The sequence below is a fragment of the Dryobates pubescens genome, chromosome 13 (assembly GCF_014839835.1).
Source record: "Dryobates pubescens isolate bDryPub1 chromosome 13, bDryPub1.pri, whole genome shotgun sequence".
In the NCBI taxonomy this organism is placed as follows: domain Eukaryota; kingdom Metazoa; phylum Chordata; class Aves; order Piciformes; family Picidae; genus Dryobates; species Dryobates pubescens.
Genome location: NC_071624.1, coordinates 27,808,531 through 27,835,670, shown reverse-complemented (window position 1 = coordinate 27,835,670; position 27,140 = coordinate 27,808,531). Strand labels below are relative to the sequence as shown.

Here is a 27,140-nt window from a genome sequence, read left to right as displayed (position 1 = left end):
AAACTTCACCAAAGCAGCTGCACCTGGTGTGACCCTGCTCCAGCTCCCTGGCACTCTTCTTTCTCCACCACCAAAGAAGGGTAAAGCAGAGCCTCAGGACAGCTGCCTCGGGTACCTCCTTTCTTATTTTACAGCAGGATGGATGGACACCGAGTGCCAGTGCTCCATTTCCTGCCTTCCGTTTTATCCAGTTTCTTCATTGAAATTGAGGGTTTGTTCCAGTGTTCACAGAGCTGGCCCATGCCCTGGTGGCACCACAGCACTGAAAGCCCCTCCAACCTGACCCTGCCTGTCACTGGCTCTGTCTTGACTTGCTTGCTCAGGCTGATGAAGCTTGGCTTTAAAGCAAACCCAAGCTTTGTGATTACAAATCGTTTCCCCTCTATTTGTTACCCTGTAATGAGATCTCTGTATCACCCTGCACTTGGTGGAACCATTTCAAGGGCAGACATAAGGATGTGCTCATGTGACAAGCAGACCAGGCAGAAGCCCCCAGTGAGCTCATCCAGCACTACTCGCTGGGGACTTTTGCCACACTGCTGTTGGAGTGCAGGACTGGAGAGTCTGACACACCAGGAAGCACTCGGTTTTGCTGGAAACCTTTCCCTTCCCTGCCACAAAGCCCTGCTCGATCTTTTGCCTCCAAAGCCAACATCTAGATTTCAGAAACCTGAACTGCAAGTGGAAATTCCCTGCAGCATGTTGATTATTGCATCTCCTGCTGGCACTTGTGGCAAGGGGGAAAAAAAGTCACATGGCTTTCTGGACACACGTTTCGCTGGGGAGGCTTGCATCAGAGGGCAGAAGCCAGCAGCCAGGAAAATAACTCCAATTACGGTAAATAAATCCCCAAATATGTGACAATCTGCCTTTTAAACAGGAAACAGAGGGGAATAAGCAAAGGAAGACTTTGGTCTAAACATCGCTGCCACCAGCCTCAAGAGCCCAAGAGCAAGACTCTGAAGATGCGTCTGGGCCAAAAGTATTTCACCTGAACTTTGCTGATGTGTCTCAAGCCCGAGACAGCTTCCTTCCCTGAAAGGAAAGGCGCCGACAGTTCCCAGCAACTGTGCCAACCTCCAGCCCTCCCAACTGCTCAGAGGAGAAACTCTGGAGGGTCAGCTGCCACCTCCGGACATGTGTGTGTCCCGCGGGGGGCTCAGCACAGGAAGTCACACAGCTCCCAAGGTGAGCAATGCAGGTATCACCCACACACAACACGTCAACCATTCATCCTGCTCACAAGGCCACGGACTGGGCTGTGCCAGGACACAGTGAGCAGCAGACACCACTTGACAAGGGGTCAGGTATACAAGGCCTTTGTCCAGGCACTGACATCTCAGCACCTGCTCACGCTAGAGCCTCTGTGCAAGCCAGGCAGCGCAGGGAAGGATGGACACCAGGATCAGCCAGCCCTCTTCTGACCACAAATCAAACCCAAAGTCAGTAACAGCAGCAACATGGAGAGGAAGGATAAACTTAATGTCCAGTTCCTCCAGATGCAGACCTTGGGAAGCATTATGTCTTAAGAGCACCTCACTGAAGACAGCACTACTCTGCCCCACAGGCAACAACAGACAGCAATTGCCAGGTGCACGCTGGTGATCTCAGCACAGCCACTTCAGTCCACACTTGCTGTATGAGGACCAAAGCCTCAGCACCCCAGAGAAAGCTACCCCTTGAATGGCTCAACTCCATCCTTCTCCCACCAAGTGGGCTGTGTTTGCACTACAAAATGGAGGCCCCCAGGCAGGTGGGACCTCAGGCTCTGCTCTCAACAGTGCACAGGACTGCAGATGCTCAGCCTCCTCAGGACACAGCCCTGCAATGTGACATCTCCATCAGATTCCCAATTGCTGTGCCCAAAGCTGTCTTGGCCTACAGGCTGTTTGCTCAAAGGTGCCAGCTGGGCTCTGGTGAAGCACATATTTACCACACAAAGAGAGGAATGAGGAGAAAAGGACTCAGTTCTGCTGGCCAGACAGGGGAACATCAAATTGCTGCTTCTGTTATCTATAGCCTGAGGTTCATTAAGCTTTGTTTTGTGCCTAATTTTAAAGCCCCACCAAACCAAGGCAGCCGTCCACAGCACTGCTTTATTTTTAAACTCAAGGGCATTCAACTCCCAGCACCTTTTATCTGCTCCAGTGAGCAAGATGTGGTTAGAACTTCATGAGTGGCCATTGAGATGTGGCTGCAGCAGAAGAGGGGTACCTGCTTGCACTGATGCTGCAGTTAGCTCTTTCAGCAAAGCTGGGTCTGAGCATCAGAAACCAAACAAAAACCATGGAGATAGTCAGAGCTGAGGTTCTGCAGACACCACCAGAAGCTGCCACACGTCTGGGGATATTTTAAGGGTTTACACTTTAGCTTGCAAGCCAGAGCAGTTGTGGTCAGCAAAGTGAAACCTGCTCCATCCAGCACAGGGCTGTGCACAGTGGCAGGACAGCAGCAGAGCAAGCTGCTGGTTACAAACGCACTTTCTGATTGCAGGGGGTCCTCTGGGTTCAACGGGTCCTCACCACCCAGGCTGGGGTGAACACACATGTAAAAGGGGAAGCCCTGTACCTGCTTAGACCATTGATTTGCAGTTGATTAGTACTAACCTATGGATCCTTTGCTGCACCTATCAAGACTTGGTCGAGATCAACATCCCAGAACCTGGTGTAGGTCTTCAAGGAGCAAGCATGACCATGCATGCTAGCAAAGCCCTGCAAAGGCTGTAGTCAGCACACACTAAGAGCCATTCTTTGTGAGTCAGGCAAGAGGAACTCTACATCCAGTGGCCTGTGCGGTACTGACCTACTCTATGCTGCTCTCAGGCCACCAGCATTGCGGTGCAAAGAGGATAGACACTGTTCTCAACTTGCTGCAGGGAGTGCAATGAGAAACCTCCCTTTCTGCAGGAGCCTTCAAAGTTCCTCAGCCAACCCTACCTCTCACAGAAAACCCAAGGCAAACAGACCCAGGAGGGCTGTGAACCAAAGCCCAGCCTGACTTTGGCACAGTGGCTGCCCCCTTGAACCTTCTTCATATCCCACACGAGTACTGGCAGTGGGACTGCCGCTCAAGCAGCAGCAGGTCTTCCTCCTCATCCTTCTGCCCCGGCAGAGCAGACGTCCCACAGGCTGGTCACGCTGCCCTGCCACAGCTTTCAGCCTTCCCCTGGACGCAACACAAGCCACTTCCCAAGCCTCAGCTCAAGCCGCGCTCTCAGCCAGAACCTCCCTCTGCCTCTGTGCCCTGACTCTGCTCGGCCCCGAGGGATGCAGACTTCATTCCCTACATGTGCTGAGGATGCACATATGGCAGCCCCCTCCCTTCCCCACTTCCACCTAAGCCCGACCTCCTAACAACCTCCACACAGCACAACGCAACCGGCCCGAGAGTGCCAGAAGGCATCCAGGTGCTGCAGCCTGATGCTTCACACCCGCAGCCAGGCAAATTTGCTGGGATTTCCGGGAAGCGTCTCTAGGGTGCCCCGTGCTGCTGCACCCCCTCTTTGGTGCATGCTTGTTTGGAATGCGGGGCCATTTGGGGGGGGTGGGGGGTGGAGAGAGGGGAAGTTATTCTGGTGGTGGCCTATGAATAACATCCAGTGATTTATAGGAAGTATAATCCAATAATACAGTAAAATAAAACAGTGTGTCTGAGATGGGTTTGATTCCAGGAATTATAAAACAAATTATTAAAGAGAGAGAGAGAGAGAGAGAAAGAGGGGGGGGGGAAAAAGCCTCAGAGAGGCCAGATTGGAGTAAATTGGGCACAGATGGGCTGGGAGGGGGTTTCTCTCTCTCTCTCCCCTCACCAAGATGCCCCTGCCGCAAGCACGGCTTCAATTAGCCTGTTCAGAAACCAGAGTTTTATTTCCCCAAATTACAGAATTAAAAAAAAATTAAAATTCTTGGAGTGCTTGTGGTCAGGATAAAGGGATCCAAGCTTCTCTGCTAAGTTGCTTGTGCAGATGGCTACCAAACTGTTAAATGGGTCACCCCTACAAAGGTCCCACTCTGGCTAGAGCCCAGGACGGCCCAAAATATAGTCACCTACCTCCTCGGATGAAAAGCTACAGCAACTGCGCATCTCTGCCATGTGGAGTGCCTGTCTCTCTCTACCTCCCTCCCCTGGATGGGTTCTCCTTTGCCCCACAGGTCTGAGGTCTACAAGAAGCTTTTTCACACCTTTAATGCTCCTGACAAGAGGCAGCCAGGAGGTCAGAGGGACCCCTGCAGCCTCCCTGGACAATGGGCAGAGCGGCTTGCTCAGAGGAAAACGCTGCTTGATGCTGAACAGCAGGGGAAGCACTTCATGTGGGAATTCTTCAGCTTCCTCTGCCAGAGAAAACAACAGACCCAATCCATCTCCCAGGATCTTCCCACTGCTGCCTGGCTGCACAGGCAGCTGAGACCAGCTCCAGTGCCTGGTGCTGGCCCTGGGGACAAGCACAACTCAGCTGCCCATGCCAGGCACAGATCCTCAGCACTCTACCCACACTCACCTAAGCCCTGCACATGCTGCAAGGTCCCGGTAGCCAAGGGCCACAGCAGTGACCTTGTGTGAGAGGAGGCTATGAAACACAGTGGGCTGCTCACAGCTAACTGGCTTTGAAACCAGTTTATACAGCCCAGTGCACCCCAAAAAAGTCAGCCTGTCAGAAGAGCACATGGTGACCTCAAACAGACTGATTTACACAAGAATGGCAGCTGCCAGGAGCCAGAGATGTGCAGGACACATACAGGGAACACACTGGGGCAAGGACATCCCTGAGGTACCACAGCTGACCCACAGCACAGCAAAAGAAAAGGAGTAAAAAGCAAAGAGCAGCAGATACAAACTGTTATTCCTGAGCTCCCAACCGCCCCTGCTGCCTGTTGCCTCAGTGAGGGAACTGGGACAGGCTGAGTAAAATCTACAGCAAAAATGGGAGAACCTGAGACAGGCCAGGACAGATGCTTGGTGTAAGCCTGAGGAAGAGGGAGGAAAAGTGTTTATCAAAGCATCTGATTATTCTGATTTCCTTTTTCTCAACACCTGAACCTGTTTGTGGTCATGGGCACAAAATCTTGTACAAGTTCCCCACAGCAAGACTATTTTGCCAGTGACCCTACCCCACAATTGTTAGCACCACTGGATCCCATCACGAGGCATTGGTTAGACACCAGACATGGAGCAAGCGAGCAAGTTTGCAAGTTCTCAGAAGTAGCTGGGGCTCCAGAGACATGGAAATACATGGCAGGGGAGGAAGGGAGGGAGCAGCTATCCCTGGAGAGACCTAACCCCAGACAGCAGGGAAGAGAGAGGCTCTCCAACAGACCTCCCTCCCAAGCTCCAAATCCAGAGATCTCCTCCTGCTACCAAGAGCTAGCAACTGAAGGTCAGACAGGCCCCATGCAATGGGAAGGACACTGACACACTCCGATCCCAGACTGCAGAAGGATTTCAGTAGGAGGAGATCTCTGAAGGTCGTTCAGGCCAACTGCAAAGTCTGATCCAGCTCTAGAGAGCTGATGCAGCCAAGCTCTGAGCACGGCCAGCCCGGCTGCCCAGGAACACTGCCTGCTGGCAGCCGGGGGCCACAGGCAGGGTGGGACCGAGGCTCCCACACGCTCGCAGGGGCGGATCGGCCCCTCCGCTCCCGCCGCCGAGCTGCCCATGGTACTGCAGCCCCGGGAGGTGACTCATGTGCTGGGAAACCGACAGCCGCACCTTCCCGACAGCCGCTTCTGCCGCGGGCTCCGGCCAGGCCCCTGCCCACAGCAGCCCACACGCCGGGGAAGGAGCCAACATCTGTGCTGGGCACTCGGTAATAAAATTTAGCAAACTTTCTTGATTGCCTTTGAAACTCCAAGTCCTTTGGGTTTTGGTTCTTTGGGTTTTTGTTCCCCCTCTGCACCCAGCTCTGCTCAATTCACACCGTGGGCACCAAGCCCAACCTGGGCTGTGCCAGCCCTTGGCACACGAGTGCTGGGGGACCATCAGGGTATTTCAGCTGACAACAGGATTTGCTTTGCCAACAGTATTCTCAGCAATATTTTAGGGTCACCGGAGCAAGGAGCCCTCAGGGGAATCCCTGAAGGGCACCAGGCATCAGATGGCAGCCGCGGTGCCATCCGACCTCCAAGCATTTCATGAGCACAGCCACCTGCTCTGCAGTCCCCAGCAGGAAGGGGTTTGCCTTCTCCAGAGATCCAAAGGCTGCAGGCAGCTGGCAGCTGCCTATACAGGAGGCAGAAAACTCTGAGAATACTTACTTTACACATGAGATAAAAAGTGCTCTCTTTCTGTCACTCACTCAAATTCACAACTCAGCTACATATGGAAGAGCAGAGTCCAGTGGTCCAAGAGCTGGGATCACTTCCAGCTCTGCCACAGGGGCTCCCAGTATGGCCCAGACTAATCTCTTCCTCTCTTTACCACCCGCTCCCATCTGCAGCACAGACACTGCCATCGGTACACCTACTGGCAGCCAGGCAGGGCCATTTGCTCACAGCCGTAAAGCACTTTGCAGCTCAAAGAGAAACACTGCCGGTGGTTGGCATCTAGCAGGCAGGAGGGGAGGGCAAAGCTGCCTCACCAGCAGGACTGACAGCTCCCCCAGGGCTTCCCCCAGGAGAGGGGGGTACCAAGCAGCAGGTATGGCACACAGGAGCCACTTCCCAGCCCTCTGGATGATGCTGGTTCACTCCATCAGCTGACCTCGGCCACTAACCACCAGTCTGACAACTGGCCAATGGGCTCACAAGGGAGGAATCTTCCAGCAGCAGCTCTTTAGGGCTCAGCCTGATATACCCACATGGTGGCTTTGATCAAAATCCATCAGCTGGAGGCATCCATCTTGGAGATCCAAATCCCAAGTCATCAGCATGTAAAATCCTGCTTCCTCCCACCCTGGGAGCACAGCCCCATCCCTGCTCCCAACCGTGTGGGTCTGGCAGACCTGGGCACTACTGCTCTGCGTGTGTGTCAGGGAGCCATGGGGGAAAACATTCCCTGGAAGCACTACTCCAGACTCAGTGCAAGAGACTGGTTTGGTGGCATCTCTGCTACCCAGTACATAAAGCTCAGCCGTGGCAGAGACAGCATACAGCCTCCCATGTGGATGGAGCAGGAGCAATTCTACCTGCGCTTTGTTCTCTAGGTGCCTTAATATGGAGCATAGCCTCCAGCCTGGCTGTGTGCATCACACAGCCCAGTCACCTCCATAGACACAAGCAGTCCCAGGCAATATCCCTCTCCCAACAGCCAAGGCCTCTCAGATCCTCCCAGCCCTTCTGGTGCCAGCACAGACACTGAGCCGGGCCCAGGCTCAATGCTGGGAAGGCAGAGCCCTACAGCAGTGCCCTCCTCCCGTGCTTGATGACTCAGGCTCCAGGGAGATGCGATGCCTCCTCACAAACCTCAGCCAGCTCCAGTCAAGGTCCCCTTTCTGACCCTACCCACGTCAGCAGCCCCAGGCATCCAACCACTGCTCCACTTCCCCATCTGTCTTCAGCTGGTGAGTGTCCCCCCCACCTCCCTTCTCTGCATGAGCACCGAAGAGTGGCTGATGCCCAGCCCGGTTCCCCTGAAGCCGCACGTGGTACCTTTGGGCTGGGAGTTGTACACTGCAAACATGTTGATTGCCACCAGCTGGAGCATTCGAGTGCTTCCGATGGGGGGGGGGCTGTGCTGCAGCAGCACCTGGAACTCCCTCAGGACCTCCTCAGCCACGGCAGGGAACGTCTCCATCCTGCAGACAAAGAGAGAGTCTGTAGAATCGGTCGGCACAGCTCGCTCAGTGTCACATCTCCTGGGGAAGAGGGACCCCTTAGGGTGCTGTCTCCCACCCAGGAGCTGTGGGGAATGAAGGTGCAGGCTGTGACAGAGACGGATGAAGCCCTCCTCGGGGCAGTGAGGAATTGCTCTGTGACCGACAGGCAGCATTCCTTTGGCAGGAAAACACGGCCTTTATGAGTCATTTCTGACCAACCATTTTTTTCTACTGACTTCTACCAATCTGGGAGGGTTGCCAAGAGGCCAGCAGCTCACTTGGACCAGGAGCAGCCCATGGGACTCCCAAGAAACCCAGGCTACAGCAAACTGCACACACTGGTGCCACATTGCGGATGTGGCAATTCCAATGCGTTGAACGCTGGCCAGAGCTTGCTTCCTCCAGAGCTCTGCCTGTCCCTGGGCTCCTTGCTGCAGGATCAGATCCCATGGCATCCAGCCCTGTCCCCCCAGGCTACACACTCCCTGAGCCCTGAAACTTCATCACTTGGAGCCCCACAGGACAGGGACTTGCAGACTAACAACTGGCCTCATCTAGCTGCTGGAAACGTCAAGGCTGGAGCTGGTCCCTGCGGCACAGAGCGCTGCTGTCGCTCATCAGGACACAGCAGCCAGCGGCTGCAGTGCCACAGCCAGGGATGGGCTTTGCTTTCAACACCACTCACAAGCGCCCACGGAAAGCTGACACCTTCATCCTACTCCTCATCTGGCATTGCTGAGGAAATTAGCTGGGCTTATTTATCAGAGCTGTTGGATCCCCAGCAAGCTCTCCACTGAACTGGGGTCAAAAACTAAACCAAGGTCAAAACCTGAACTTTCTGCAAAGAACACAGAGTCAGTTCACCAAAGTGACTGAGACATAGTTGCCCCCTCCCAAAGATGGTCCTCACCTGGCATGCCATGAAGACTGTAACCAAGAGGATGCCAAGAAACCTTGGAAACTATTATAGTGATAGGTCCTCCTCTCCTACTGCCTCTTGTGCTGAGCTTGCTGTGTTAGTTCTTGCTCCTGCCCTAGGAAATGCCACAGCTAGAGCCACTGAGAATGAATTTTGTGTCTCACAGCAAGTGTCCACTCCAGTTGTCAGTGACACTGTACTAAATGTGCCCAAATGGGTGCAAGGGAGCCAAACTCTGCAGTGGGTGAGGCATCTGGATCTGGGGCAGGCAACCTCAGGGGCCTCCATAGCAATTTCCTCTATCTTCCCCCGAGAGATTCAGATCTAGTGATATCAGCACACTACAGGCTGGATTAGCAGATGCTTCTGGTAACCCACATGGGCAATTCTGCTGGGCTTCCCCAACAGCCTGTCAGGGCAGTAAGAGGCTCTATTTTTAAAGACAGAAATGGCTTTCTTTGTAACCATGTTTCACAGATGCCTTTCAACAAGCTCTTCTGCCTAGCAGCAAGGTTACCCTCTCCCCGGGCACTGTTTGCTGGAGCAGTTCAAAGTCTCTGCTACCTTCCCACCAACAAGGGCTGTAACAAACAGGCTCCTTGTACTTTGTAGCTGTGCAGAACGGAGCAGTTCCACCGGTATGAAAGCACTGCTCCCTCTGGAAGAGGCAACTTCCCTGGATTTGGGGCACAGCCAGGGAATCAGAGCAAACTGATTGCTTCTAAAGACCTCCTAATTCTGAAGGATCTAAGACCATATCCAGCAACATCCTCCTAGGGCAGACAGGACACTGGGGATGGAGGAGCCCTTTGCAGGATGAATTGTTGGTGAGGAGATGAAGACAATTGCCATGGAATAACAAGGAGGAGGAGTGAGGACTTCCTCAGCCCCGCCAGCTGTGCTTTGATACCACAGCACATCTGGAACAGCACACAGCAACCCCACTGAGCTCAGAACCAGCAGGTCAGGAGCAGAGTGGAAGCTTTTAATAAATTGCTTACCTGTGGTTTTAGGAGCAAAAAAACTATAAAAATAATAGAAGAGTCCAATTAGGGCAACATCATCTTTTCCATACTTTTTACAGATCAATCACTGCAGATCCTGCCCAAAGAGGACTCAGCTATTCCTCACCTTTTACCTATTTTAAGCACGGAAGCTGTTTAGCAGGGCTGGACGATTTTCTCTTCCTGTGTCATGGTATTACTTTCTAGTTCCCTTCTAAGTACTTCAGGGGATACACCACCATTAAACATACTTGGCTTTTCTAAATGACTGTCCTGGGAAGCAACCGCCTCAAACGCTGCATCTTAATTTCACAGCAGTCTCAGGAGCCAAATGTGCAGGCAACGTCTGCACCATCCCCATTAATCCCTCCCCTGGCGCGCGTTCAACCGGAGCGCAGCCGCGAGCGCGGCCCCACAGAGCCGAGGACCAGCAGCTCCCCGGATGCTCTGCCCTCCAGCTGCAGTTACCAAACCTTCCAGGGGCTCCTGCAGCTTTCCTCCTCTTTTCCTGCGGGCAGGAGGACATCCAGCTCTGCTCCTCGCTGCAGGCCAGGCTGCTGCCCACAAGCAGACAATCAGTGCCTTGTGACTTGGGGAGAGCTCAACAGCACTGGCAGCGAGACGGCTCTTCCCCTTGCCTTCAGACACTTAGATCGCCAACAAATGGGCCAGCACAGCTTCTACCTGCTACTGCTTTAGGAAGGGTCCAAAGTCAGGCATGGGCCACTCCTGACTGGTCACCTCAAAGCACACGGGACAGAGCAAGCACTGAGGTTTCAGGCTGCATGGCAAGATCAGTGCTGTGTCCTGCATTGCTGTGCTTTCCTGCTCCAGGAGGGAATGGGGACAGGCCCAGAGGCAGGGAACTCTACATGCGAGTCAAAAAGATCCACAGCAGGGGCAAGCTGGCACTTTTCATCCACACTACATTTACCTAAGTGGCCTGGAAGAGGTCTCTCAGCCCTGAAACTTGTAGCCAACAGTTCCATAAGAGACTGAAGGAGCCAAGAGTCATGAGACTACATCTGCTTATGAGGCACTGGCAGGCTGAAGCAGAGACCACCGTTGCCAGACACTGTCTAGACCCACACAAAGTCTTGACAACAGCCACCCCATCACCTGACAGCAAGGGCCAGTCCCACCTGGAGCAGGGACAGTTCCATGGGAAGACAATGGACTGTGAGGCTGAGGTCTGCACTCTGTGTCAAAAGGATGTCCCCCAGGCTGGGATCTCAGCCCAGACCTGAACCAGGCTTGCTTTGCTTCAAGGACAGCTGTTGAACTACTTGAAACCAGTTTCTGACAGACATTGCCAAGGGCACTTTGCATAAACCAGTTCCCACAGCTGAGGCAGATCCCAGCTAGGAGCTTTCAGTAAAATGGCAGTAAGGAGATGAAGGGCAAGGCTTGTCCCAACACGCTCTGGACAGTGGCTTTCAGCCACCACATGGCTCTGCCTTGATGGCTTTGTGCTCCTCAAAGGCACCAAGAACACCCCCAGAGCTATCTCTCTGCTGGCTAAGAGCAGGGGGGAATGGAAGAGAGAAGGTAAAGCCAGAAATTAAAGAGGAAGGGAGTAAAGAGGAAACACACAGCCCCTGCTATGTGTATCAGCCATCTGAGCTCAGCCTTTGCCAGAAGATCCCAGTGCACAGGCAGGACCAGGCCTTGAGGTGGGAAAAGAAAGTGTCCAAATAATCAGTGTGGATCAGAGGGCGGGTAAGGAGAATAGGAACCAGGAGGCTAGGCCTGCAAGAATTCACACCCTGTGCCCTCAGCTCCAAACACAGCTTAGTTGCTAACAATATTAAATTCCAAAAAGACTTGTAATGTAGGAAAATAAAATAAACATCCTGCACACTTACCCAATCCTGGTAAACAGCTTCCCATGGGCATGGAGAAAACTGAGGATGAACCTTTTGTTCAGCTGCATGGGAAAAAAAAGAAGGGGGAAAAAAAAAAAGAGAGAGAGAGAGGAGAAAACAATTAAACTCTCTCCTATTTCCTGTGAATTAAGAATGTCCCCAGTGACAGAGAACCTGGCCTGGATGCTGGGGGTGGCACTGGAGATGGGAACCAAATGGACATGCCCAAACTCTTACAAACATCATGCACACAGGCAAGTGCCAAACAGCTGGAGCTGGGAGAGGCGATGGAGACACAGCACCCTCTGCCGGGTCCTGCACAGGGCTGCCTGCTGGGCACACGCACCCTGGAGGTCTTCCCGAAGGTTTCCTCCTCTGTACCCTGTGAACCCAAAACACAGCACAGCCTAGGGGTGTTACACAGAAGGAGTCCCCCTAAAAGCAGCCTTTCCCAGCAGTGCTTCCCACCAATATATAAAAAACCAAACCCCAAACAACCAACAGAAGCAACTTGTTCAGTGCTCTGTGAACGCAGCAGAGGCTGAGCAGTGTCCAGCTGAAGGGGAGAGGGAATGAGACGTCCTCACCAGGGCTTTTCTGCAGAGAAGCCAACAGAGCTAGTTCAGCAGCAGAGCCACTAAAGCTTGTTTGTGCCTTGCCAGGAGCAGCTTTTGGAAGTGAGGGGGCACTGGGGTGATGCTGCACCCCCTCACTTAACTCCAGCTTTAGGTGATTACAGAGAGGGAGATGGTGCTCAGATGTATCAGAAACACCTTGGAAAGCTTGCAGTAGCAGTGCTGCTACTGAACTACCAGAGCAACATGGAGCTAAGGGGATATATGGGGAGCTGGCTGCAGCACATGGCATGAAGGCAGCTTCCTGCCCTGCTTAAGCCCAGTAACACCAAAATCCAACTTGAATAATTACTTACAACTGCTCTAAGTCAACTGTCCTAGCTCAGCACAGCTCTGGGCTTTCCCAGTCTTTATCTAAAGGGTTTTGAAGGCAGATGTGGGTGGGTAAATAGTCACTCTGCCTGAGCCTGGAGGTGGCTGTGTCACAGCAGGAGCAGCCTGGCCTTGCTCTTACCTTTTCCACAGCAAGAGGCTTTCCCCTCACCCCTGCACGCCTGCAGAGCCTCAGCGAGGTGAGAAAAGCCAGGCCGGGAGCGCCGCAGGGAGCTCCACTGCTCTGCTCCCAGGCACATCAGATTCTGTATCTTGAAGCCCTCTCTACAAGTCAGCAAGACCACTTCCATCTACAGGGCGGGTCAGAGGCACAGATCGAGGATGGTATTTCCGGGCAGGGCTGTGGCAATGCCTGGCCAAGATCCAGGCACACATGACAAGAACCAAGACAGGCACTGGCCAGTGTCTCCTGGCAGCACCGAGCTCCATGCCAGGCCTGGCTGCAGGGAATGGTTATCCCAGACAGTCCCAGCAGCTCTGGCAGCCCCTCCCACCCTCACTCACTGAACCCCCTGGCTCACACCATGACTTATGCCAGCTGCTGGGTGAGGTGTAATTAACCCGGGCTGCATTCCCAGAGGACCCATGCAGGAGAAGGATGCCCTGCTGCAGAGTTGCTCCTGGGCCATGTGCAAGTTTAAACATAAAACCTGTCTCATAAAACAAGCCAGACCAATTAAAGTGGCCCCTGCAGCAAGGGGTTCTTGCTTACTTGCTTTTTTACTGCTGCCCTAAAGAGCCCTTTCCACTGCAACTCAACTTTATTTGCCACCATTTTATTAACTCTGCAGATGAAACCCAGAAGAGACTGGGGAATACTGGGACAGCACAGCAAAGCCCTTACTTGCTCTGCCAGCAAAGTTTGGATGTGGCTGCTTCTCCAACATACCTCTCTTTAGGACACACCAAGGTGTCTCAGAGTTCGAAATCTTTAACACACTTTTTTCCCCCCTTTTTTTTTCCAGGAGGCCTTTCAGGCTTGTGGGGACAGAAAGCTGCTTCGTGCCCAACTCTGTGGCTCTGGCTGCAATCACACAACCTGTCAGACACAGTCTAACAAGTCAGAGTCTCGAGCTCAGGTGCAAGAGCCTTGCTGGGGCAGTGGGCAGTGCTCTGCCCCACAGCAAACCCACATCCTGCTGCTGCCTGCAAGAGCTGGAGGAGGGTATCCACACTCTGTGCTTTCTGATGGAAAAGAACAGCAGCTCACAGCTTGCTCCAGCTCTGCTGGCAAGTCTGTCACTAGGCTGATTGGTAGGCTGCACGTGGGGGAGAAGAAGAAATCGGAGCAGCAGTTTTTCCCCCAAGGCCCACATTCACCCACAGCCCTGGGAGCACTCACCCTGCAATCCCTGCACCACTTTACTGGCAGTGGGGGAGTAGCAAAACTCCCCACCCGGAATGGAAAGTGTCACCCGCGCCCAGCGGGGACGTGCCCAGAGTGTTCCCACAGACACGTCTGGACCTGGGAGGGCTCCCCAGGACCCTCATCTCCTTAGAGCAAATTTCATCCTCTGCATTTTCACCGGTCACACTCCTCACTCAGCAACCAGTGCTGAACTGGGATGTAGGTAATCTGCACAAATACACAGATTTGCAATTTTTTGAGAAGGAAGCACGTTACTGCCTCTAGGAAAGAAGCAAGTTTCATACCTCTTGGTAATCTAAGCATGAACCTAGCAAGCCCAGGCAGAAACCTGTGTGCCCCAGCACTGTGGCATCTCAAGCAGGCACCTCTCACACTTCTTTCATTACTTTTTCTCTCACAGCCTTAAGGTTTTGATGAGCTCATTGCTTAACTTTGGACCTTTCATCTCCGAGTTCATGCTAAGGCCATGTGCTGCTTTGACTGGGCTTTTCTCTGAATGACTCTGGCTCTAGTGACTCACCTGTCCCTCAGTCTGGGAGCCCTCCCTGCTCCTCCCATGAAGCACTGCTTCTCACAGCGAGAGGGAAACAGCAACTTCCACCATTACCTGCAGGGTGGAGAGGAACACTTCCCCAAAGCCCTCCCAGCATGTGCTGAGCATGAGACCTCCAGCAACTCCTTGCCATCATCTCACTCACTGTGCAGTCCAAAGCTGGCCACCACCAAAGGTCTCCCAAGACCAGTGTTTGTACCAACATCAGCATGCCGGGGCAGGCAGGGCTCCCTGCACACCAACATCCCTGCCCTTTGCAGGCAGCTTTGGGATGCAGAAGCAAAGCTGGCTGGTCCCAGGTGGTTGCTAGAAAAAGAGCCCACCAAGTCAGTTCTATGCAACAATAAAACTAGGTCAAAAAGGGATTTGGGCCCTTCTAGTTGAAAAGTGGGCATCACAGATATGGAAGTTATGAGCATATAGTGAAGGCATTAGCTCTAAAAACAAACCAGCTGTCATGATGAAGAAGGGGTCCCTGCACACAGTAGTGCCTGAAGCTGAAAACAGCTGTTTCTGCTGTCATGAGTCAGCATGTGCAGACAGACTAAATCCACCTGGGAAGAGGCAACCTCACCAGAGGAAGCAGCCCACTGCTGCTTGGGGAGCATTCACACACCGCGCTGCCAACGAAAGTGGATTTGTTACCATGGAAGACATCAACAGTGACTAACAACTTCTGGTGGAGTGGCTAAGTGCAGAGATAGCAACGGCCCTGGAACAGCCAGCTCGGATCACCCGGAGGCCACGAGGAGTACGGCCTGACAGCACACAGAACAGAGGCGGTCAGACAGCTTCAGGAAAGGTTTGTCAAGCCTTGAGCCAGGAAAGAAGAAAGACTCAGTCTCAGGGGAATGTGCACTGATCAAAAAGGGTTGAAAACGGAGTCTCCCACCCCAGCCCAGAAACACAGGAGAAAAAGGAGTGCCAGGATCCGGCCTGAGACGCAGAGCTGCTGCGCCGGGACCCAGAGTGGATCCATTTGGCTTGTGGCAAGGAGCGCACAGAGCTTTGGCACCTGAGCGTCAGCCCCAGCTGTGAAGGAGGCACCAAATAAGGGAAAGATTCTGGAGCAGTGACTCCTGGGGAAAAAGGCATTTCAAGTTAAAAATTGTTACTTCAGGTTTGGAAGTAAATTTCAGGATCTGGTCTTTATCAAGTGAGGCAAACTTTCTTCAACATCAGCAAAGCATCTGTGGAGCAGAAAGCGGTGTTAGAGTCAAAATAGGCTGCAAAAGACAAGTCCATTAATCAAGAGACCAGATGCAAAACTGCCTGTAACAAATGCGCTGTCTCCACCGGGGTGGAAGGAACTAGAGCACAGCAGGATGTTCTCCTAAGTCTAGGGGTCTCCTCAGTGACAAGGGGTTGGGATACAGACCACAGAGCCACACAGCTCTGCTCCAAAACACGTACCACACTCATCCCAAATATTTTGGGGGTTTTTGGGGCAGCCAGGCTCTTCCAGGCACAGATTCCTTGCTGAGAACTGTATGAAATAACATCCAGGCACCCAAACCATGCCATATTCTCACTCCCAGCTCAATCACAAAAATCACAGAATGCCTTAGATTGGAAAGGACCTTAGGGATCATCTACTCCAACCTCTCAACCATGGGCACCTCTCAACTAGACTCAGCCTCACCCAGCCTGGCCTTGAACACCCCCAGTGAGGAGGCAGCCACAGCCTCCCTGGCTGGGCAACCTATTCCAGAGTCCCACCACCCTTGTTCTGAAGAACTTCTTCCTAAGATCCAGTCTAAACCTACTCTCCCTCAGCTTAAAACCAAGGGCCAGATAAACCACATTAAGATTATTCCTCTCTTCCACAGGCAGTTTCTTCAGAGCTTCACATCACCCAGCCCTCACCACCAGCAGCAGCACTGAGTCCTCTGCTTTGCCTAGAGATGGCCTTACAAACATGAGCCCAAGCTTTTATCCTAATCCATCCCAAAGCTGCAAGGCACAGCTGTGGCTGGTGTTTTCCACAGCACTATCTCTCTGAAATAACACCAAGCACTGATACTGAGCCTCCTGAAAAGCCTAAGATGCTGCAGTAGGCTCAGCTGGCAGGATACCAGGAGCAGGTTTTTACTGCTTACAGGTGCAATGGCCACAAAGTGCTGGTGTAAAGTGTTTTGTGCAAATGGCTACCTACAGAAAGGACAGGAGACAAAAGGGCTATTAAGATTGTCTGGCATTTTTTGCAGCATTTACAAGGTACCCACAGAGCTGTGGGCAAATTCCAGCTGGGCTAATTACCATCATCAGTCCTCTTCATATACCACCTGCAACCACAAATGGACACAGAGCTTGCTTTGGCTGCTTCTTGCCACGTGTCCTGCTCAGCAGTCACAGCGTCCTGCCCTGGAATGGATTCATTCCTGTAGCACCAAGAGCAATTCCAGTGAGAACCCTGACACTTCACATCAGACACTGAAATCCAATTTGCTATAAATACAGGAGAAAGAGGGGACACTGATGTATTTATTGTGGCCTCTGGGCCAGGTAAAGAGACCCTGAGACATTCCTGCAGCTTCCTGATCTTTTGGACTGCAGCAGCTATGCCTCCAGGAAACATCTTCTGGCTCTAAGATTTGCAAGTCAGCAACCCAACAAAAGATGAAGGGAGGCATTTAGGAGGCCTCCTAGCAAAATTAAGGAGTTTTTGAATTTTTCTCCCTTCATCACTGCAGGGAGCAGGTGAGATGAGAAACATCAGCTGGAAAAAAAACAAACAACAGAGGTAACTTCACTGCCTTGGAAACAAACATCTGAGCTATAAATAAATGTAACGAATTCACTCTCAATTTAAGGAAAATAGGTTGGACAGAGTAGTTTACATGGGTGTTATTTCCTTTTTCAACCAAACTTGGGTCTGAATTTGGTTTCTACAAATTAGTAATAAGGAACAGGCTTGAAAAATAACCCCCAACATAAACTACCAAGCTGATTAAAACCTGGTTAAGTATCCCCTCAAAAAGCAGCGGCCTTCAGAGCCCCTCACTGACCTGGATGGCAAGAGGCTGGTAGAGACTCACTGGCAACATTTCTAATTAACAAACAGAAAGCAAGTTCTGCTGTCAAACTGCCTGTGGCAGTAAGTTATGATGGCTGCAGCACAGCCACACAAGGTTATTACAATCACTTCTAGAATCTGGGGGTTTCCAGCACCAAGTGTCACGTTGTGCACGTGGGATCATGTCGGACAAAGTCTCCAGGAGACTAGGTCCAAGGCAGCTTCTCCAGAAAAGCTCCAAGGACTACAGCAGCCAAGCTCCCAATGCAATGTGTGGTCAAAAAGGGTTAATGAGTCCCCTTAGAGGTACAGGCAGAGAGCAAGCACTGGCCAGGGCTGACACTGAAACGCTGCATCCAGTTCTAGTGCCCTCATTTCTAAAAGGATGCTGAAAAAAAAAAAAAAAGAAATAAAAAATTGGCCAGAGTCCAAAAAGCAGCCATAAAAGTGATTCAAAGGCTAGAAATGATGTCTTGCAGTGAAAAAAAAAAAAGAAAGAGCTTAAACAGCTCAATCTGTTTAGTATATCCAGAGGAGAGAAAAAAAAAGAAGACTGGGAAGCAATTTGATTGCAGGGTGCAAAGTGCCTGGGTGGTACTTAAGGGCTCTTTACACTCACAGAAGAGCAAAGCACAAGAACAGACGGCAAACATTCGCTGTGGAAATAAGGTCTGAGTGTTTCAGAACCAGTGCAATTATCACTGGAACAAACTCCCCAGGAAAAGGGTGGATTCTCAAGCCCTGGATGTCTTTCTGGAAGTTTGACTTTAGCCAAACACGAGTTATTTGGCTTCGTACAGGAGTAGCAGAGTGAAATTTAAGGACCTGTGATATACAGGAGATCAGACTACATGATCTAATGGTCCCTGCTGGCCATAAACTCTATGAATCTATGCAAACATGCCAGAGAGTCCTCAGCTGAGATATCAAGTTAACTTTCAGCACAAAACTTTTCACAAATTGGCTCTGGTGCTGCAGGTCATTTAGGATACAAGCTCAGCTCTTCAAGGCTGCATCTGGTTAAGCACTGAAAGCGAGATGGCCCAGGCAGAGCTCTTCTGTGGCCAGCAGGTAAGGGAGAGGCCACGTGCTGAGCGCTGAAGCTGCCCTGACCAGCAGAAAGCAGCTCATACTCAGACACTTGCTGTTTGCCAGCAGCAAGCAGCATCCCCTTCCTGCAATAGAAAACTGACATTGAGAAATGTCTGCTGAGTTCTGGTCATAAGAGATCTCCTGCTAATGGAGCTCAGGGTGTTGTAGGCCTTCTCCGCTGCTCCAGGTTATTTGTAGAGTCAAAGCACAAAGGAGGGAGATAACATGAGAAATCAGGGAGAGTGAAGACTGAAGAGATCTAGCCCTGAGAAAACCGACACTGAGAAATGCCTGCTGAGTTCTGGCCATAAGAGATCTCCAGCTAATGGAGCTCAGGGTATCTCCAACCTTTTTCACTGCTCCAGAGTTAAAGCACAAAGGAGGGAGATAATGTGAGAAATTAGGGAGGGTGAAGACTGAAGAGATCTGGCCCTGAAAGGCTTAGGATGGAGTTACAAAAGAGAAGACATTTGGACAACAGGCTGAGCAGAGACAGAGCCTTCCAGAAGGGTGCCAGCATTGTCACATGCAACCTTCACACTCTCCCAGCCAGCTCACCATCAGGGACAGCAGGAGCTGCTCACAGCCAGGCTGTGCCCCAGGCTCCCACAGCCCAGAGGTTGATGTCCAGCCTGCTGCATTTCTGGAGTACTTCTGGAGCCTTCACTTCTACCTGGGCAGCATAACACAGGGCACGAAGACATCTCCTCTCCACTTTCCATTATGGAGCAATGAATTCTGTTGGGGAGGAAGAATAGAGCCAAGGACAGAGGAAATGACACAGATTCCAGCAGGTTCCACTCCCTGATCCTCCGGAAGGAAGTTTCTTTCCTAATACCCACCTCCACAGTGGATACAAAGCCCATCTGGAAATGGCTCATTCAACACTGAAGAGAAATAAACATTCCCCATGGCAGAATTAAGAGGTTTGGCTGTGGAATACGAGGTGCCCATCCCAAAAAGTGTACAGCAGACAGCAGAAAAAGGTGACCCAGGCCAACTTCAGACAAAGATCAAGGTTAGGCTAACAACAAAAAAAGCTCAAGAGAAATCACTGTGTTACTGTGTAGAACCTAAACCCTGCTCTGGGAAATTTCCCAACCCTACTATTAGGCATTTTAAAGGTTGGATCAGGTGATCCTTGGGGTCCCTTCCAAACTGGCATTCTGTGATCTCACTTCCTTTACCAGTATTATCAGTCCTGGCAGTAAAGTGCAAAGCCTCCCTCCAAAACATCGCTCTGCAGTGCCTGGATCATCAAATCCACTGCCACGAGAAAGGGCTAATGTGCAGCAGCAGGAGGGGGTTTGGTTACACACAAATCCCTGGCTGATCAGCACCAGCAGGAAAGGAAATGAGGAAAGAGTGACTGACAGGGAAAGGCGGTTTCTGGATGATTGTACTTGGGTTTAGAGTATGAAAAGCTTGTTGGAACTTGAAGTCTCACTCCCCTCACCACAACCTCTCTGCGCACTGGGATACAGCAGAGCCCCTCACACGGGCATAACTCATTGATGTGCTTGTAGTGCTCCCACCTCTGATCCAACAGGGCACTCCTACACACATTAGCACCAGATGCCTGTCACTGGAAGGATAACATGTTGGGGTCTCTCCCATTCAAGTAACATTAGGCCCTGCCTTGTTCTTCACAGTTGAATAAAACCACCAACATGGGCTACAAAGGAAAGGAGGAAAAAAAACCAAAACCAAAAAAAGAGATCAACACTAACTTCTGGAAACTTTTACCAAGAGCTTAGCCTTCACTTTCTGGGTAGTGACAAAAGGTCAAGCAGCACTGGGAAGTGACATGTGGGTTCTACACAACACATGTGCACAGGCTGTGAGCTCTGCTGAGCTCCAGGAGCCTCAGTGGAGCAGCACTGAGCATCCAGGGAAGGTCACTTCGCTCAGCAAGGTGCAGCAACGTTTCTGGTTGGATTTCTACTGCAAGAACTGCAGCCAAGAAGGTTTTCACCACCATTTTAAAATACACCCCACCACCCCCCCAGGGATTATATAAAAACCCCAAAGTGCAAGCAGGGAGGGTGCACAACTGGCAGACCAAACGAGCCAGCGCTGAGCTGCATGGCTAAATGTCACGTCTCAAACCCAGAGAGGCTAAGAGTGTGGTTTTAGTGTTTAACCAGTTTCAACTGCAGCCTGGCACTCTTTTACTTCCTCCACAGAGAGGTCTTCTCACTGCAAGGGGAAAGAAACCAACCTCACCACGTGAGGCAAAACGGCTAGAGTAAAAATAAAGCCCTAGGGTGGTTTGGTGACCAAGGTCCTATTAGGAGATGGAGGGGTTGCAGGCTGGGGATAGCACTCAGAAATCCTCCCACTGCCAACCAAGATCACAGAAAAGGAGGCAGGGCAAGAGAATTGATGTGTGTCCAGCAGTAAAGAGGCTGAGAAGCCTCTTTCACATGCCAGCAGCTTCCCCATGCTCAAAACAGTTTGTAAACTGTTTCCTAAACACAAAGGGAAAAAAAAAAACCAGACCGAGTCCTGACCTCCACGAATGAGTAACCAAACCCAACAGCTTCCTGCAAGCTTGCAGGGGTGAGGAAAGGAGGCTGCCTGGGCAGGACAGAGGGAAGTCAAAGATTTTGTGCCCTCTCAAGTCCTCCTTTAGGCACAACAATTAAGGATGCAACATCTTTTGCTGCTTTTTCACATGGGTGAGTGGATAAAGGACAGAGATATGGGAGGGCAGCCTGCAGCTGATTGCTAGTGCCTCACATTCCCACCCCAGAAGGGTCAGCAGAGGCTTACAGAACCACAGAGCTGTGGATCAAACAGCAGCAAGCAGCAGGCTGGAGGGGAAGCACTGCCTTCCCCTGACAGCAAGGGCAGACCAGAACACAGCAGAATAGAGGGGACTGCTCACATGGAATACCAGAGAGCACCTAAACGTGGAGGAGACAAACTTCCAGACTTCACACAAGGCACTGATGGCAGCCTGACCCAAGGCCTTGCCTGTAAGACCTGGTGTCTATCCCACTGCCAGCTTGTGCACTGAGGAAAACCAAGGGGACGCTCCCTCAGCATGTCCCCTCCCTTTGGGGACACACCTAAGCCACCACTCTGATGCAGCTCAGATGTTTGGCAGTGTGAGAAATGGCTTCAGCAGACAGCTCCTTTGTCTAGTGGTTTCCATTCCCTCCACACTCTGCACAGGCACAAAGTGCTGGGTGAAAAAAAGCCCTGAAAGTGTGAGAGGCACCAAGAGGCTTCCAGGGTATCTCTGCAGCCTGCAGCCTTACCCTTCTGGGCAGCTGTGTCCCAGCAGTGGGGGAAAGAGGCACATCTGAGCTTTCAAGCTGCACATTAAAACCAGGGGCACAGCCTCAGCTGCCTGGACTTCTTTTCCAATCAGAGGCTCCTAAGAAGGGACCATTCTGAGCATTTTTCCCACCTGACACCACAGAGGTAGCAAATGAGGGAGCTCTGTACTTCATCCAGCAGGAATTACTTGTAAGAGCTTGCATGGAAAAGATCAATCTTCCACCGTCCTGAGCAACAACACCCAGCCATGAAATGCTCCCACCAATCTGGCAGCAGACTCAGAGGCAGACATTCCAGAAACAACAAATTCCCCAAGCAGCCTCTTATCCCTGCATCTATCACAGAATCCCACGTGGTGGGAGTTGCAGAGGACCTCTGGAGATCGTCTGCTCCAACATCCCTGCTAAAGCAGGGTCACACAGAGCAGGTTGCCCAGCATCACAATGTCCAGGCATTGGAATCACTCCACAGAAGGAGACTCCACAACCTCTCTGGGCAGCCTGCTCCAGGGCTCCATCAGCTTCCAGAGTAGAACTATATGGAAGCACAACCACCACACTGCAGCAATACATCATTTCTACTTCTGTCTGTCACTTATTTCTAATCACGTGTGAGGGAAAAGACTTAGAAGGTGAGAAAAGAGCTGAGAGAGAAGGGAGCTGCTCTCAGCAAACAGGGGTGCCTCTGTGGTGTGCCTGCAGAAGCAAAGTTGGGCCACACTGACAGACACCCAGGTCACACCACAACAGCCTCTTAACAAACCAGACACTCCTAGGGACCACAGGTAGTGATACCAAGGCAACCCTGACTCTGAACACAGGCCACTGTCACTCCCCTGTGTGACTGGTCCAAGCAAAGGGCAGACTGATGGAGTAAAATGGGCAAGAACACACACACCCCTGCCCCCATACTGCTACCAGGCTAAACAGAAGGTTTTATCCCACCACTCCCTAGAAGCACCCTTCTCCAGATGCAGAACCCAAGAGACAGCTCCTCCAGATGAATAAATGCAGCAGCTGAAATCAGCCAGGAGCAGGAGACAGCCCAAGCAACTGCTGCCCAAGAGGAACAAGCACACAGAGCAGAAACAACAAACACTGCCATGGAAAAACGGATGTGAAACGTGCAGGAACTGCCTAGGACAGGGACCCTGGTCACTAAGGACACATGGCCTCTGCTGAGGCAGTGACATGGACAGCCCTGAGGGCTCCACAATGCTCCTAAATGCACACAATGTTGCAGAGGTGAGGAAGACTCCTGGAGGACTCTATAGCTGCTTTCCAATACCTGAAGGGATCCTACAGGAAGGCTGGAGAGGGACTGTTCGTAAGGGCGTCTAGAGACAGGACAAAAGGGAATGGTTTTAAGTTGAGGGAGAGTAGACTTAGACTGGATCTTAGGAAGCAGTTCTTCAGTACAAGGGTGGTGAGATTCTGGAATAGGCTGCTTAGAGAGGTTGTGGATGCCTCCTCCCTGGGGATGTTTAAGGCCAGGCTGGATGAGGCCTTGAACAACCAAGTCTAGTTGAGAGGTGTCCCTGCCCTCGGCAGGGAGGTTTGAGTAAACGACGTCTGAGGTTGGAGTAGATGATCACTAAGGTCCCTTCCAACCTAAGCCGTTCTGTGATTCTATGAAGGCAAAATCAGAACTTAAACTGAGCAGGCAAGAAGAACAAAGAAAGCTGTGAAGCTAGCCCCAACCAGGCACTGCTGGGTAAGTTCCCACTCAGCTGAATCCTGACCTAGAGCAAAACAAGTGGGACAGCTCTCACGTCCTCTGCTGCTTTGAGAAGACAGTGCCCTCACTCAGCTGCAGAGGGCCACTTCCCTGTGTACCTGGCACTCTAGGACTCGGGAGAGGAAGGATGAAAGGGTCCAAAAGAGACCAGCACTACTCATGTGAAGGAAAATACAATCACCCAAAGATGAGCACAGCTTACAACTTCAACATCACTGCTCCATCTCCTGGTACTCACACCCGTGCCTGGCACAGTGCCACCAGTATGCACAACAAGCTTCCAGGATGAGTGCAGTAGGTAACAAAGAGAAACACAAAAGCAAGAACCCCTCTACATGCAGCCTACTGAGAAAACTCTGATTTATGGGTTTTTTTTCTAGCAGACCTCCTTTTGGTATTAACTCCTCCCTGCTGGAAACCCTGATGCACAGTCCATACTCCCTGCTGATGAGAAGAAAGCCTGTGTGGGCTTTAACATGGAGGTTAAAACATGCTCTGAACTTCAGAGTTAATGATTCCACCACAAGTTTTCTGTCCCTGCAGTGGGATTGCTGCTCCACAGGCACCCAGCACCAGGCAAATGCAACACCTCTGTTCCAAAGCAGCAGGCTGGGGGGAAGCGGGAAGGTTCCTGCAGCTGATGCGCAGCAAATCTTGCCTCTGGCCTCAGCTTTCCTAAGAGCTTTTTGGGTGGCCCTAACAAACTTTTGATGGCTCTACAAGACTGACCTCTCACAAAGAGGCTAGGAGATTTAATTCTTTAATGATGCTGAAGTATTCAGACATCTGGAGACAAGAATTATTCAATTACTGTCTTGCCAAGGGAAAACCTCTCTTCCCTAATCTTAGCTGCAGCTAAGGAGTAATCTTTATTGGTGCATGCATGCTGCTTGGTAATGCAAGGAAGTGCCTACTGCAGAGCCCAGGCAGCAGGCAAGTGACTGTGGGAACCTTAACTCAGCATTTCCTGACAGCAGTGATTAAAATCTCAAAGTCAGTGTAATATTAACACTTTCTCAAGAGACTGACAGCACATTTGCCCTATTTAACTTTACTAATTCACAGTTTGCAGAGTGAGCTGCAGACAGTACTATCAGGTTTAAGATCAATACTGACCCACAGCAAAGGAAACCAGTGGCAGGGAAGAAATGCCAGAGACTCAGCTCCTCAGCTCACTTTGCCCTATCCAGCTGTTCTAAGAAAGCAGCACAGCTGCTCACTGGCTCAACCTCTTCTTTTTCTCCTTAGTATGACCTGTGTGGCAGTTTAAGCTGGATCTCTCTGGCCTCAAACCAGCACAACCTGACACTGACAGGTAAGCAGAGCACTGCATCAGCCTGGACTTTCCTGTCACTGCACTCCTACAAACATGCAACATACAAGAGACCACAGAGAACAGAATGAAACCCCCAAAGCCTGCAGGCATAACGGACAAAACCCAAGCACAAAACAGCCAGGCTGCAACCTAAGCACTTCTTCAACTCGCTTTGAAACTGTCCCACGCCCCTGTGCCAGCAGGGCCAAATCCAGTTATTAAGGACAGGGCCAAATTGAGGTGTATGGCCCTTGGTGTGGGCATATGGCATCTTCCTAGAAAAGATAGCACAGCAAAGTGTGAAAGAAGCATCTATGCCAAGCCTCTGCCTAAGCACAGAGCCAAGGCACACAGCCAGCTCTGCACGGTGCCTTCCCTTGTCACAGCAGCGGCTGCAGTGCGAGCTGCCCTTCTGCAGAGCTGCCCATCATGCCTTGCTAGTGCCTTGGCTCCTCACCCTGAACTAAAGCAAATGATATCTGTGTCTTTGTCTGGGGCTGCATAAGGAAAAATGAAGCCAGCACTGAGGAGAGATGCACAAGCATGTGCTGAGCAGACCCTGCTTGCTGCCGGGGACAGCAGTGGGGCCAGGGGGAGTTCAGCATCTCCCTGCCAAGTGTGCCACGTCACACAAGACTGGCACTTAACCACCTGCACAGCGAAGGACGTGACTACCCAGGGCAGGAAACAGCCCAAATCAATTTCTTGTCACCTGTGACGCAGCCAGCACCCCCACAGTTAAAACATTGTCACCTTTGCCTTGGGCTGGGTTTGAAGCACCAGCCTCCGTCTGAAGGGTGCAAGGAGCCTCTCGCCACACTTCTGCCCAGTACATGTCCAGAGCTGTGAGGGTGTAAAATTGCAGCAGATCCGTCTCTGCTTCTGGAAGATGAATGCTTTTCCATTCTACCTTGTAAAATTCCCTTCTCTGGCCCAGAAACAGCTGCCATAAGGACTGATCCCTGAGGAGCTACCTGCAGTGCACAGCTGTCAGTAGGAACAAAAGAGCACAGCTTGCCTCAGCCTTTTCAAGGGCTAAAGCTGGCAAGGAAGGGACCAAGGAGGCAATGACACATTTAGACTCATTTCCCCCAAAATGACACAAAGTCCTGGCACACATCCCCTGGGAGAAGAGCTGTTCCCTTCCGCCCGGCTGGGGATGTGGGGCAGAGGTGCTGCCAGGGTGAGATGCTCCCGGGGCAGGAAGGGCTCTTCCGAGGCCAAACAGCGCCACACAGTGGCACCAGCCGGGCAGCTCCGCGGCTTCCCGGGGAGGGAGCTGCTGCAGCCAGGAACAGGCTAAGAGGCTGTAGAATCAAGGAGCAAAGAGCTGAGAGCTTCCTGAAGAGCTCCTGTCTTTATCCAGTCCACAGCCTGAGAGCTTTGGCAGTGACAGAGAGACCGAATTAAGGTTTCCTTTTCACCTGGTTACTTTCAACCCAGATCAGCTCAGTGACATGGCCACAGCCAAGCCCCACGAGCAGTTCTGCCCACACAAGTGGAGTGCTGCACCACAGCAGGCACAGGAAGCCTGACTAGAACCACCTTGGCTGCCAAAACCGGCAGTGCCCACACCCGGGCCCTGCCTTTTCACCATTCAGGGGCATTTAGAAGAGTGTGGCCGGCAGCTTGAGGGAGGTTCTCCTTCCACTCTGCTCTGCCCTGGTGAGGTCACACCTGGAGTACTGTGCCCAGGTCTGGGCTCCCCAGGTCAAGAGAGGCAGGGAACTACTGGAGAGTCCAGGGGAAGGATACAAAGATGAGGAGGCTGGAGCATCTCTGACATGGAAGGGCTGAGAGACCTGGGTCTGCTTAGCCTGGAGAAGACTGAGAGGGGATCTTCTCACTGCTGACCAATATCTAAAGGGCAGGAGTCAAGAGGATGGGGCCAGATTCTTTTCAGTGGTGCCCAGCAACAGGACAAAGGGCAACAGTCACAAACTGTAACACAGGAAGTTCCACCTAAACATAAGAAAAAAACCTTTCTTTCCTGTGAGGATGCCAGAGCACTGGATCAGGCTGTCCAGAGAGGCTGTAGAATCTCCTTCTCTGGAGATTCAAAACCCACCTGGACATTGCAATCTTGGGCAACCTGCTCTGGGTGACCCTGCTGTAGCAGGGAGGTTGGACTGGATGAACTCCAGAGATCCCTCCCAACCTTCATCGTTTTGGGATTCTATTTCTGATCATGAGGCCTCTCCATGATCAGAGAGTTCATGCTCTCAATGAGACAGGATTTCAAACAGATGAAGAAATCAAGACTA

The 27,140-nt window shown here is 51.7% G+C and overlaps 1 protein-coding gene across 2 annotated transcripts in view; it reads right to left on the bottom strand.

Moving 5' to 3' along the window:
• Nucleotides 1-27,140, bottom strand: part of SMG6 (SMG6 nonsense mediated mRNA decay factor) — a 117,459-nt gene that overhangs the window by 79,001 nt on the left and 11,318 nt on the right. For both annotated transcript variants that reach the window (XM_054166242.1, XM_054166244.1), the window contains exons 9-10: nucleotides 11,539-11,600; nucleotides 7,584-7,729 (exon numbers count right to left, since the gene is read on the bottom strand). In XM_054166242.1, coding sequence (XP_054022217.1) covers nucleotides 7,584-7,729; nucleotides 11,539-11,600 — 208 coding nt within the window. The remainder of the gene's footprint in view (nucleotides 1-7,583; nucleotides 7,730-11,538; nucleotides 11,601-27,140) is intronic.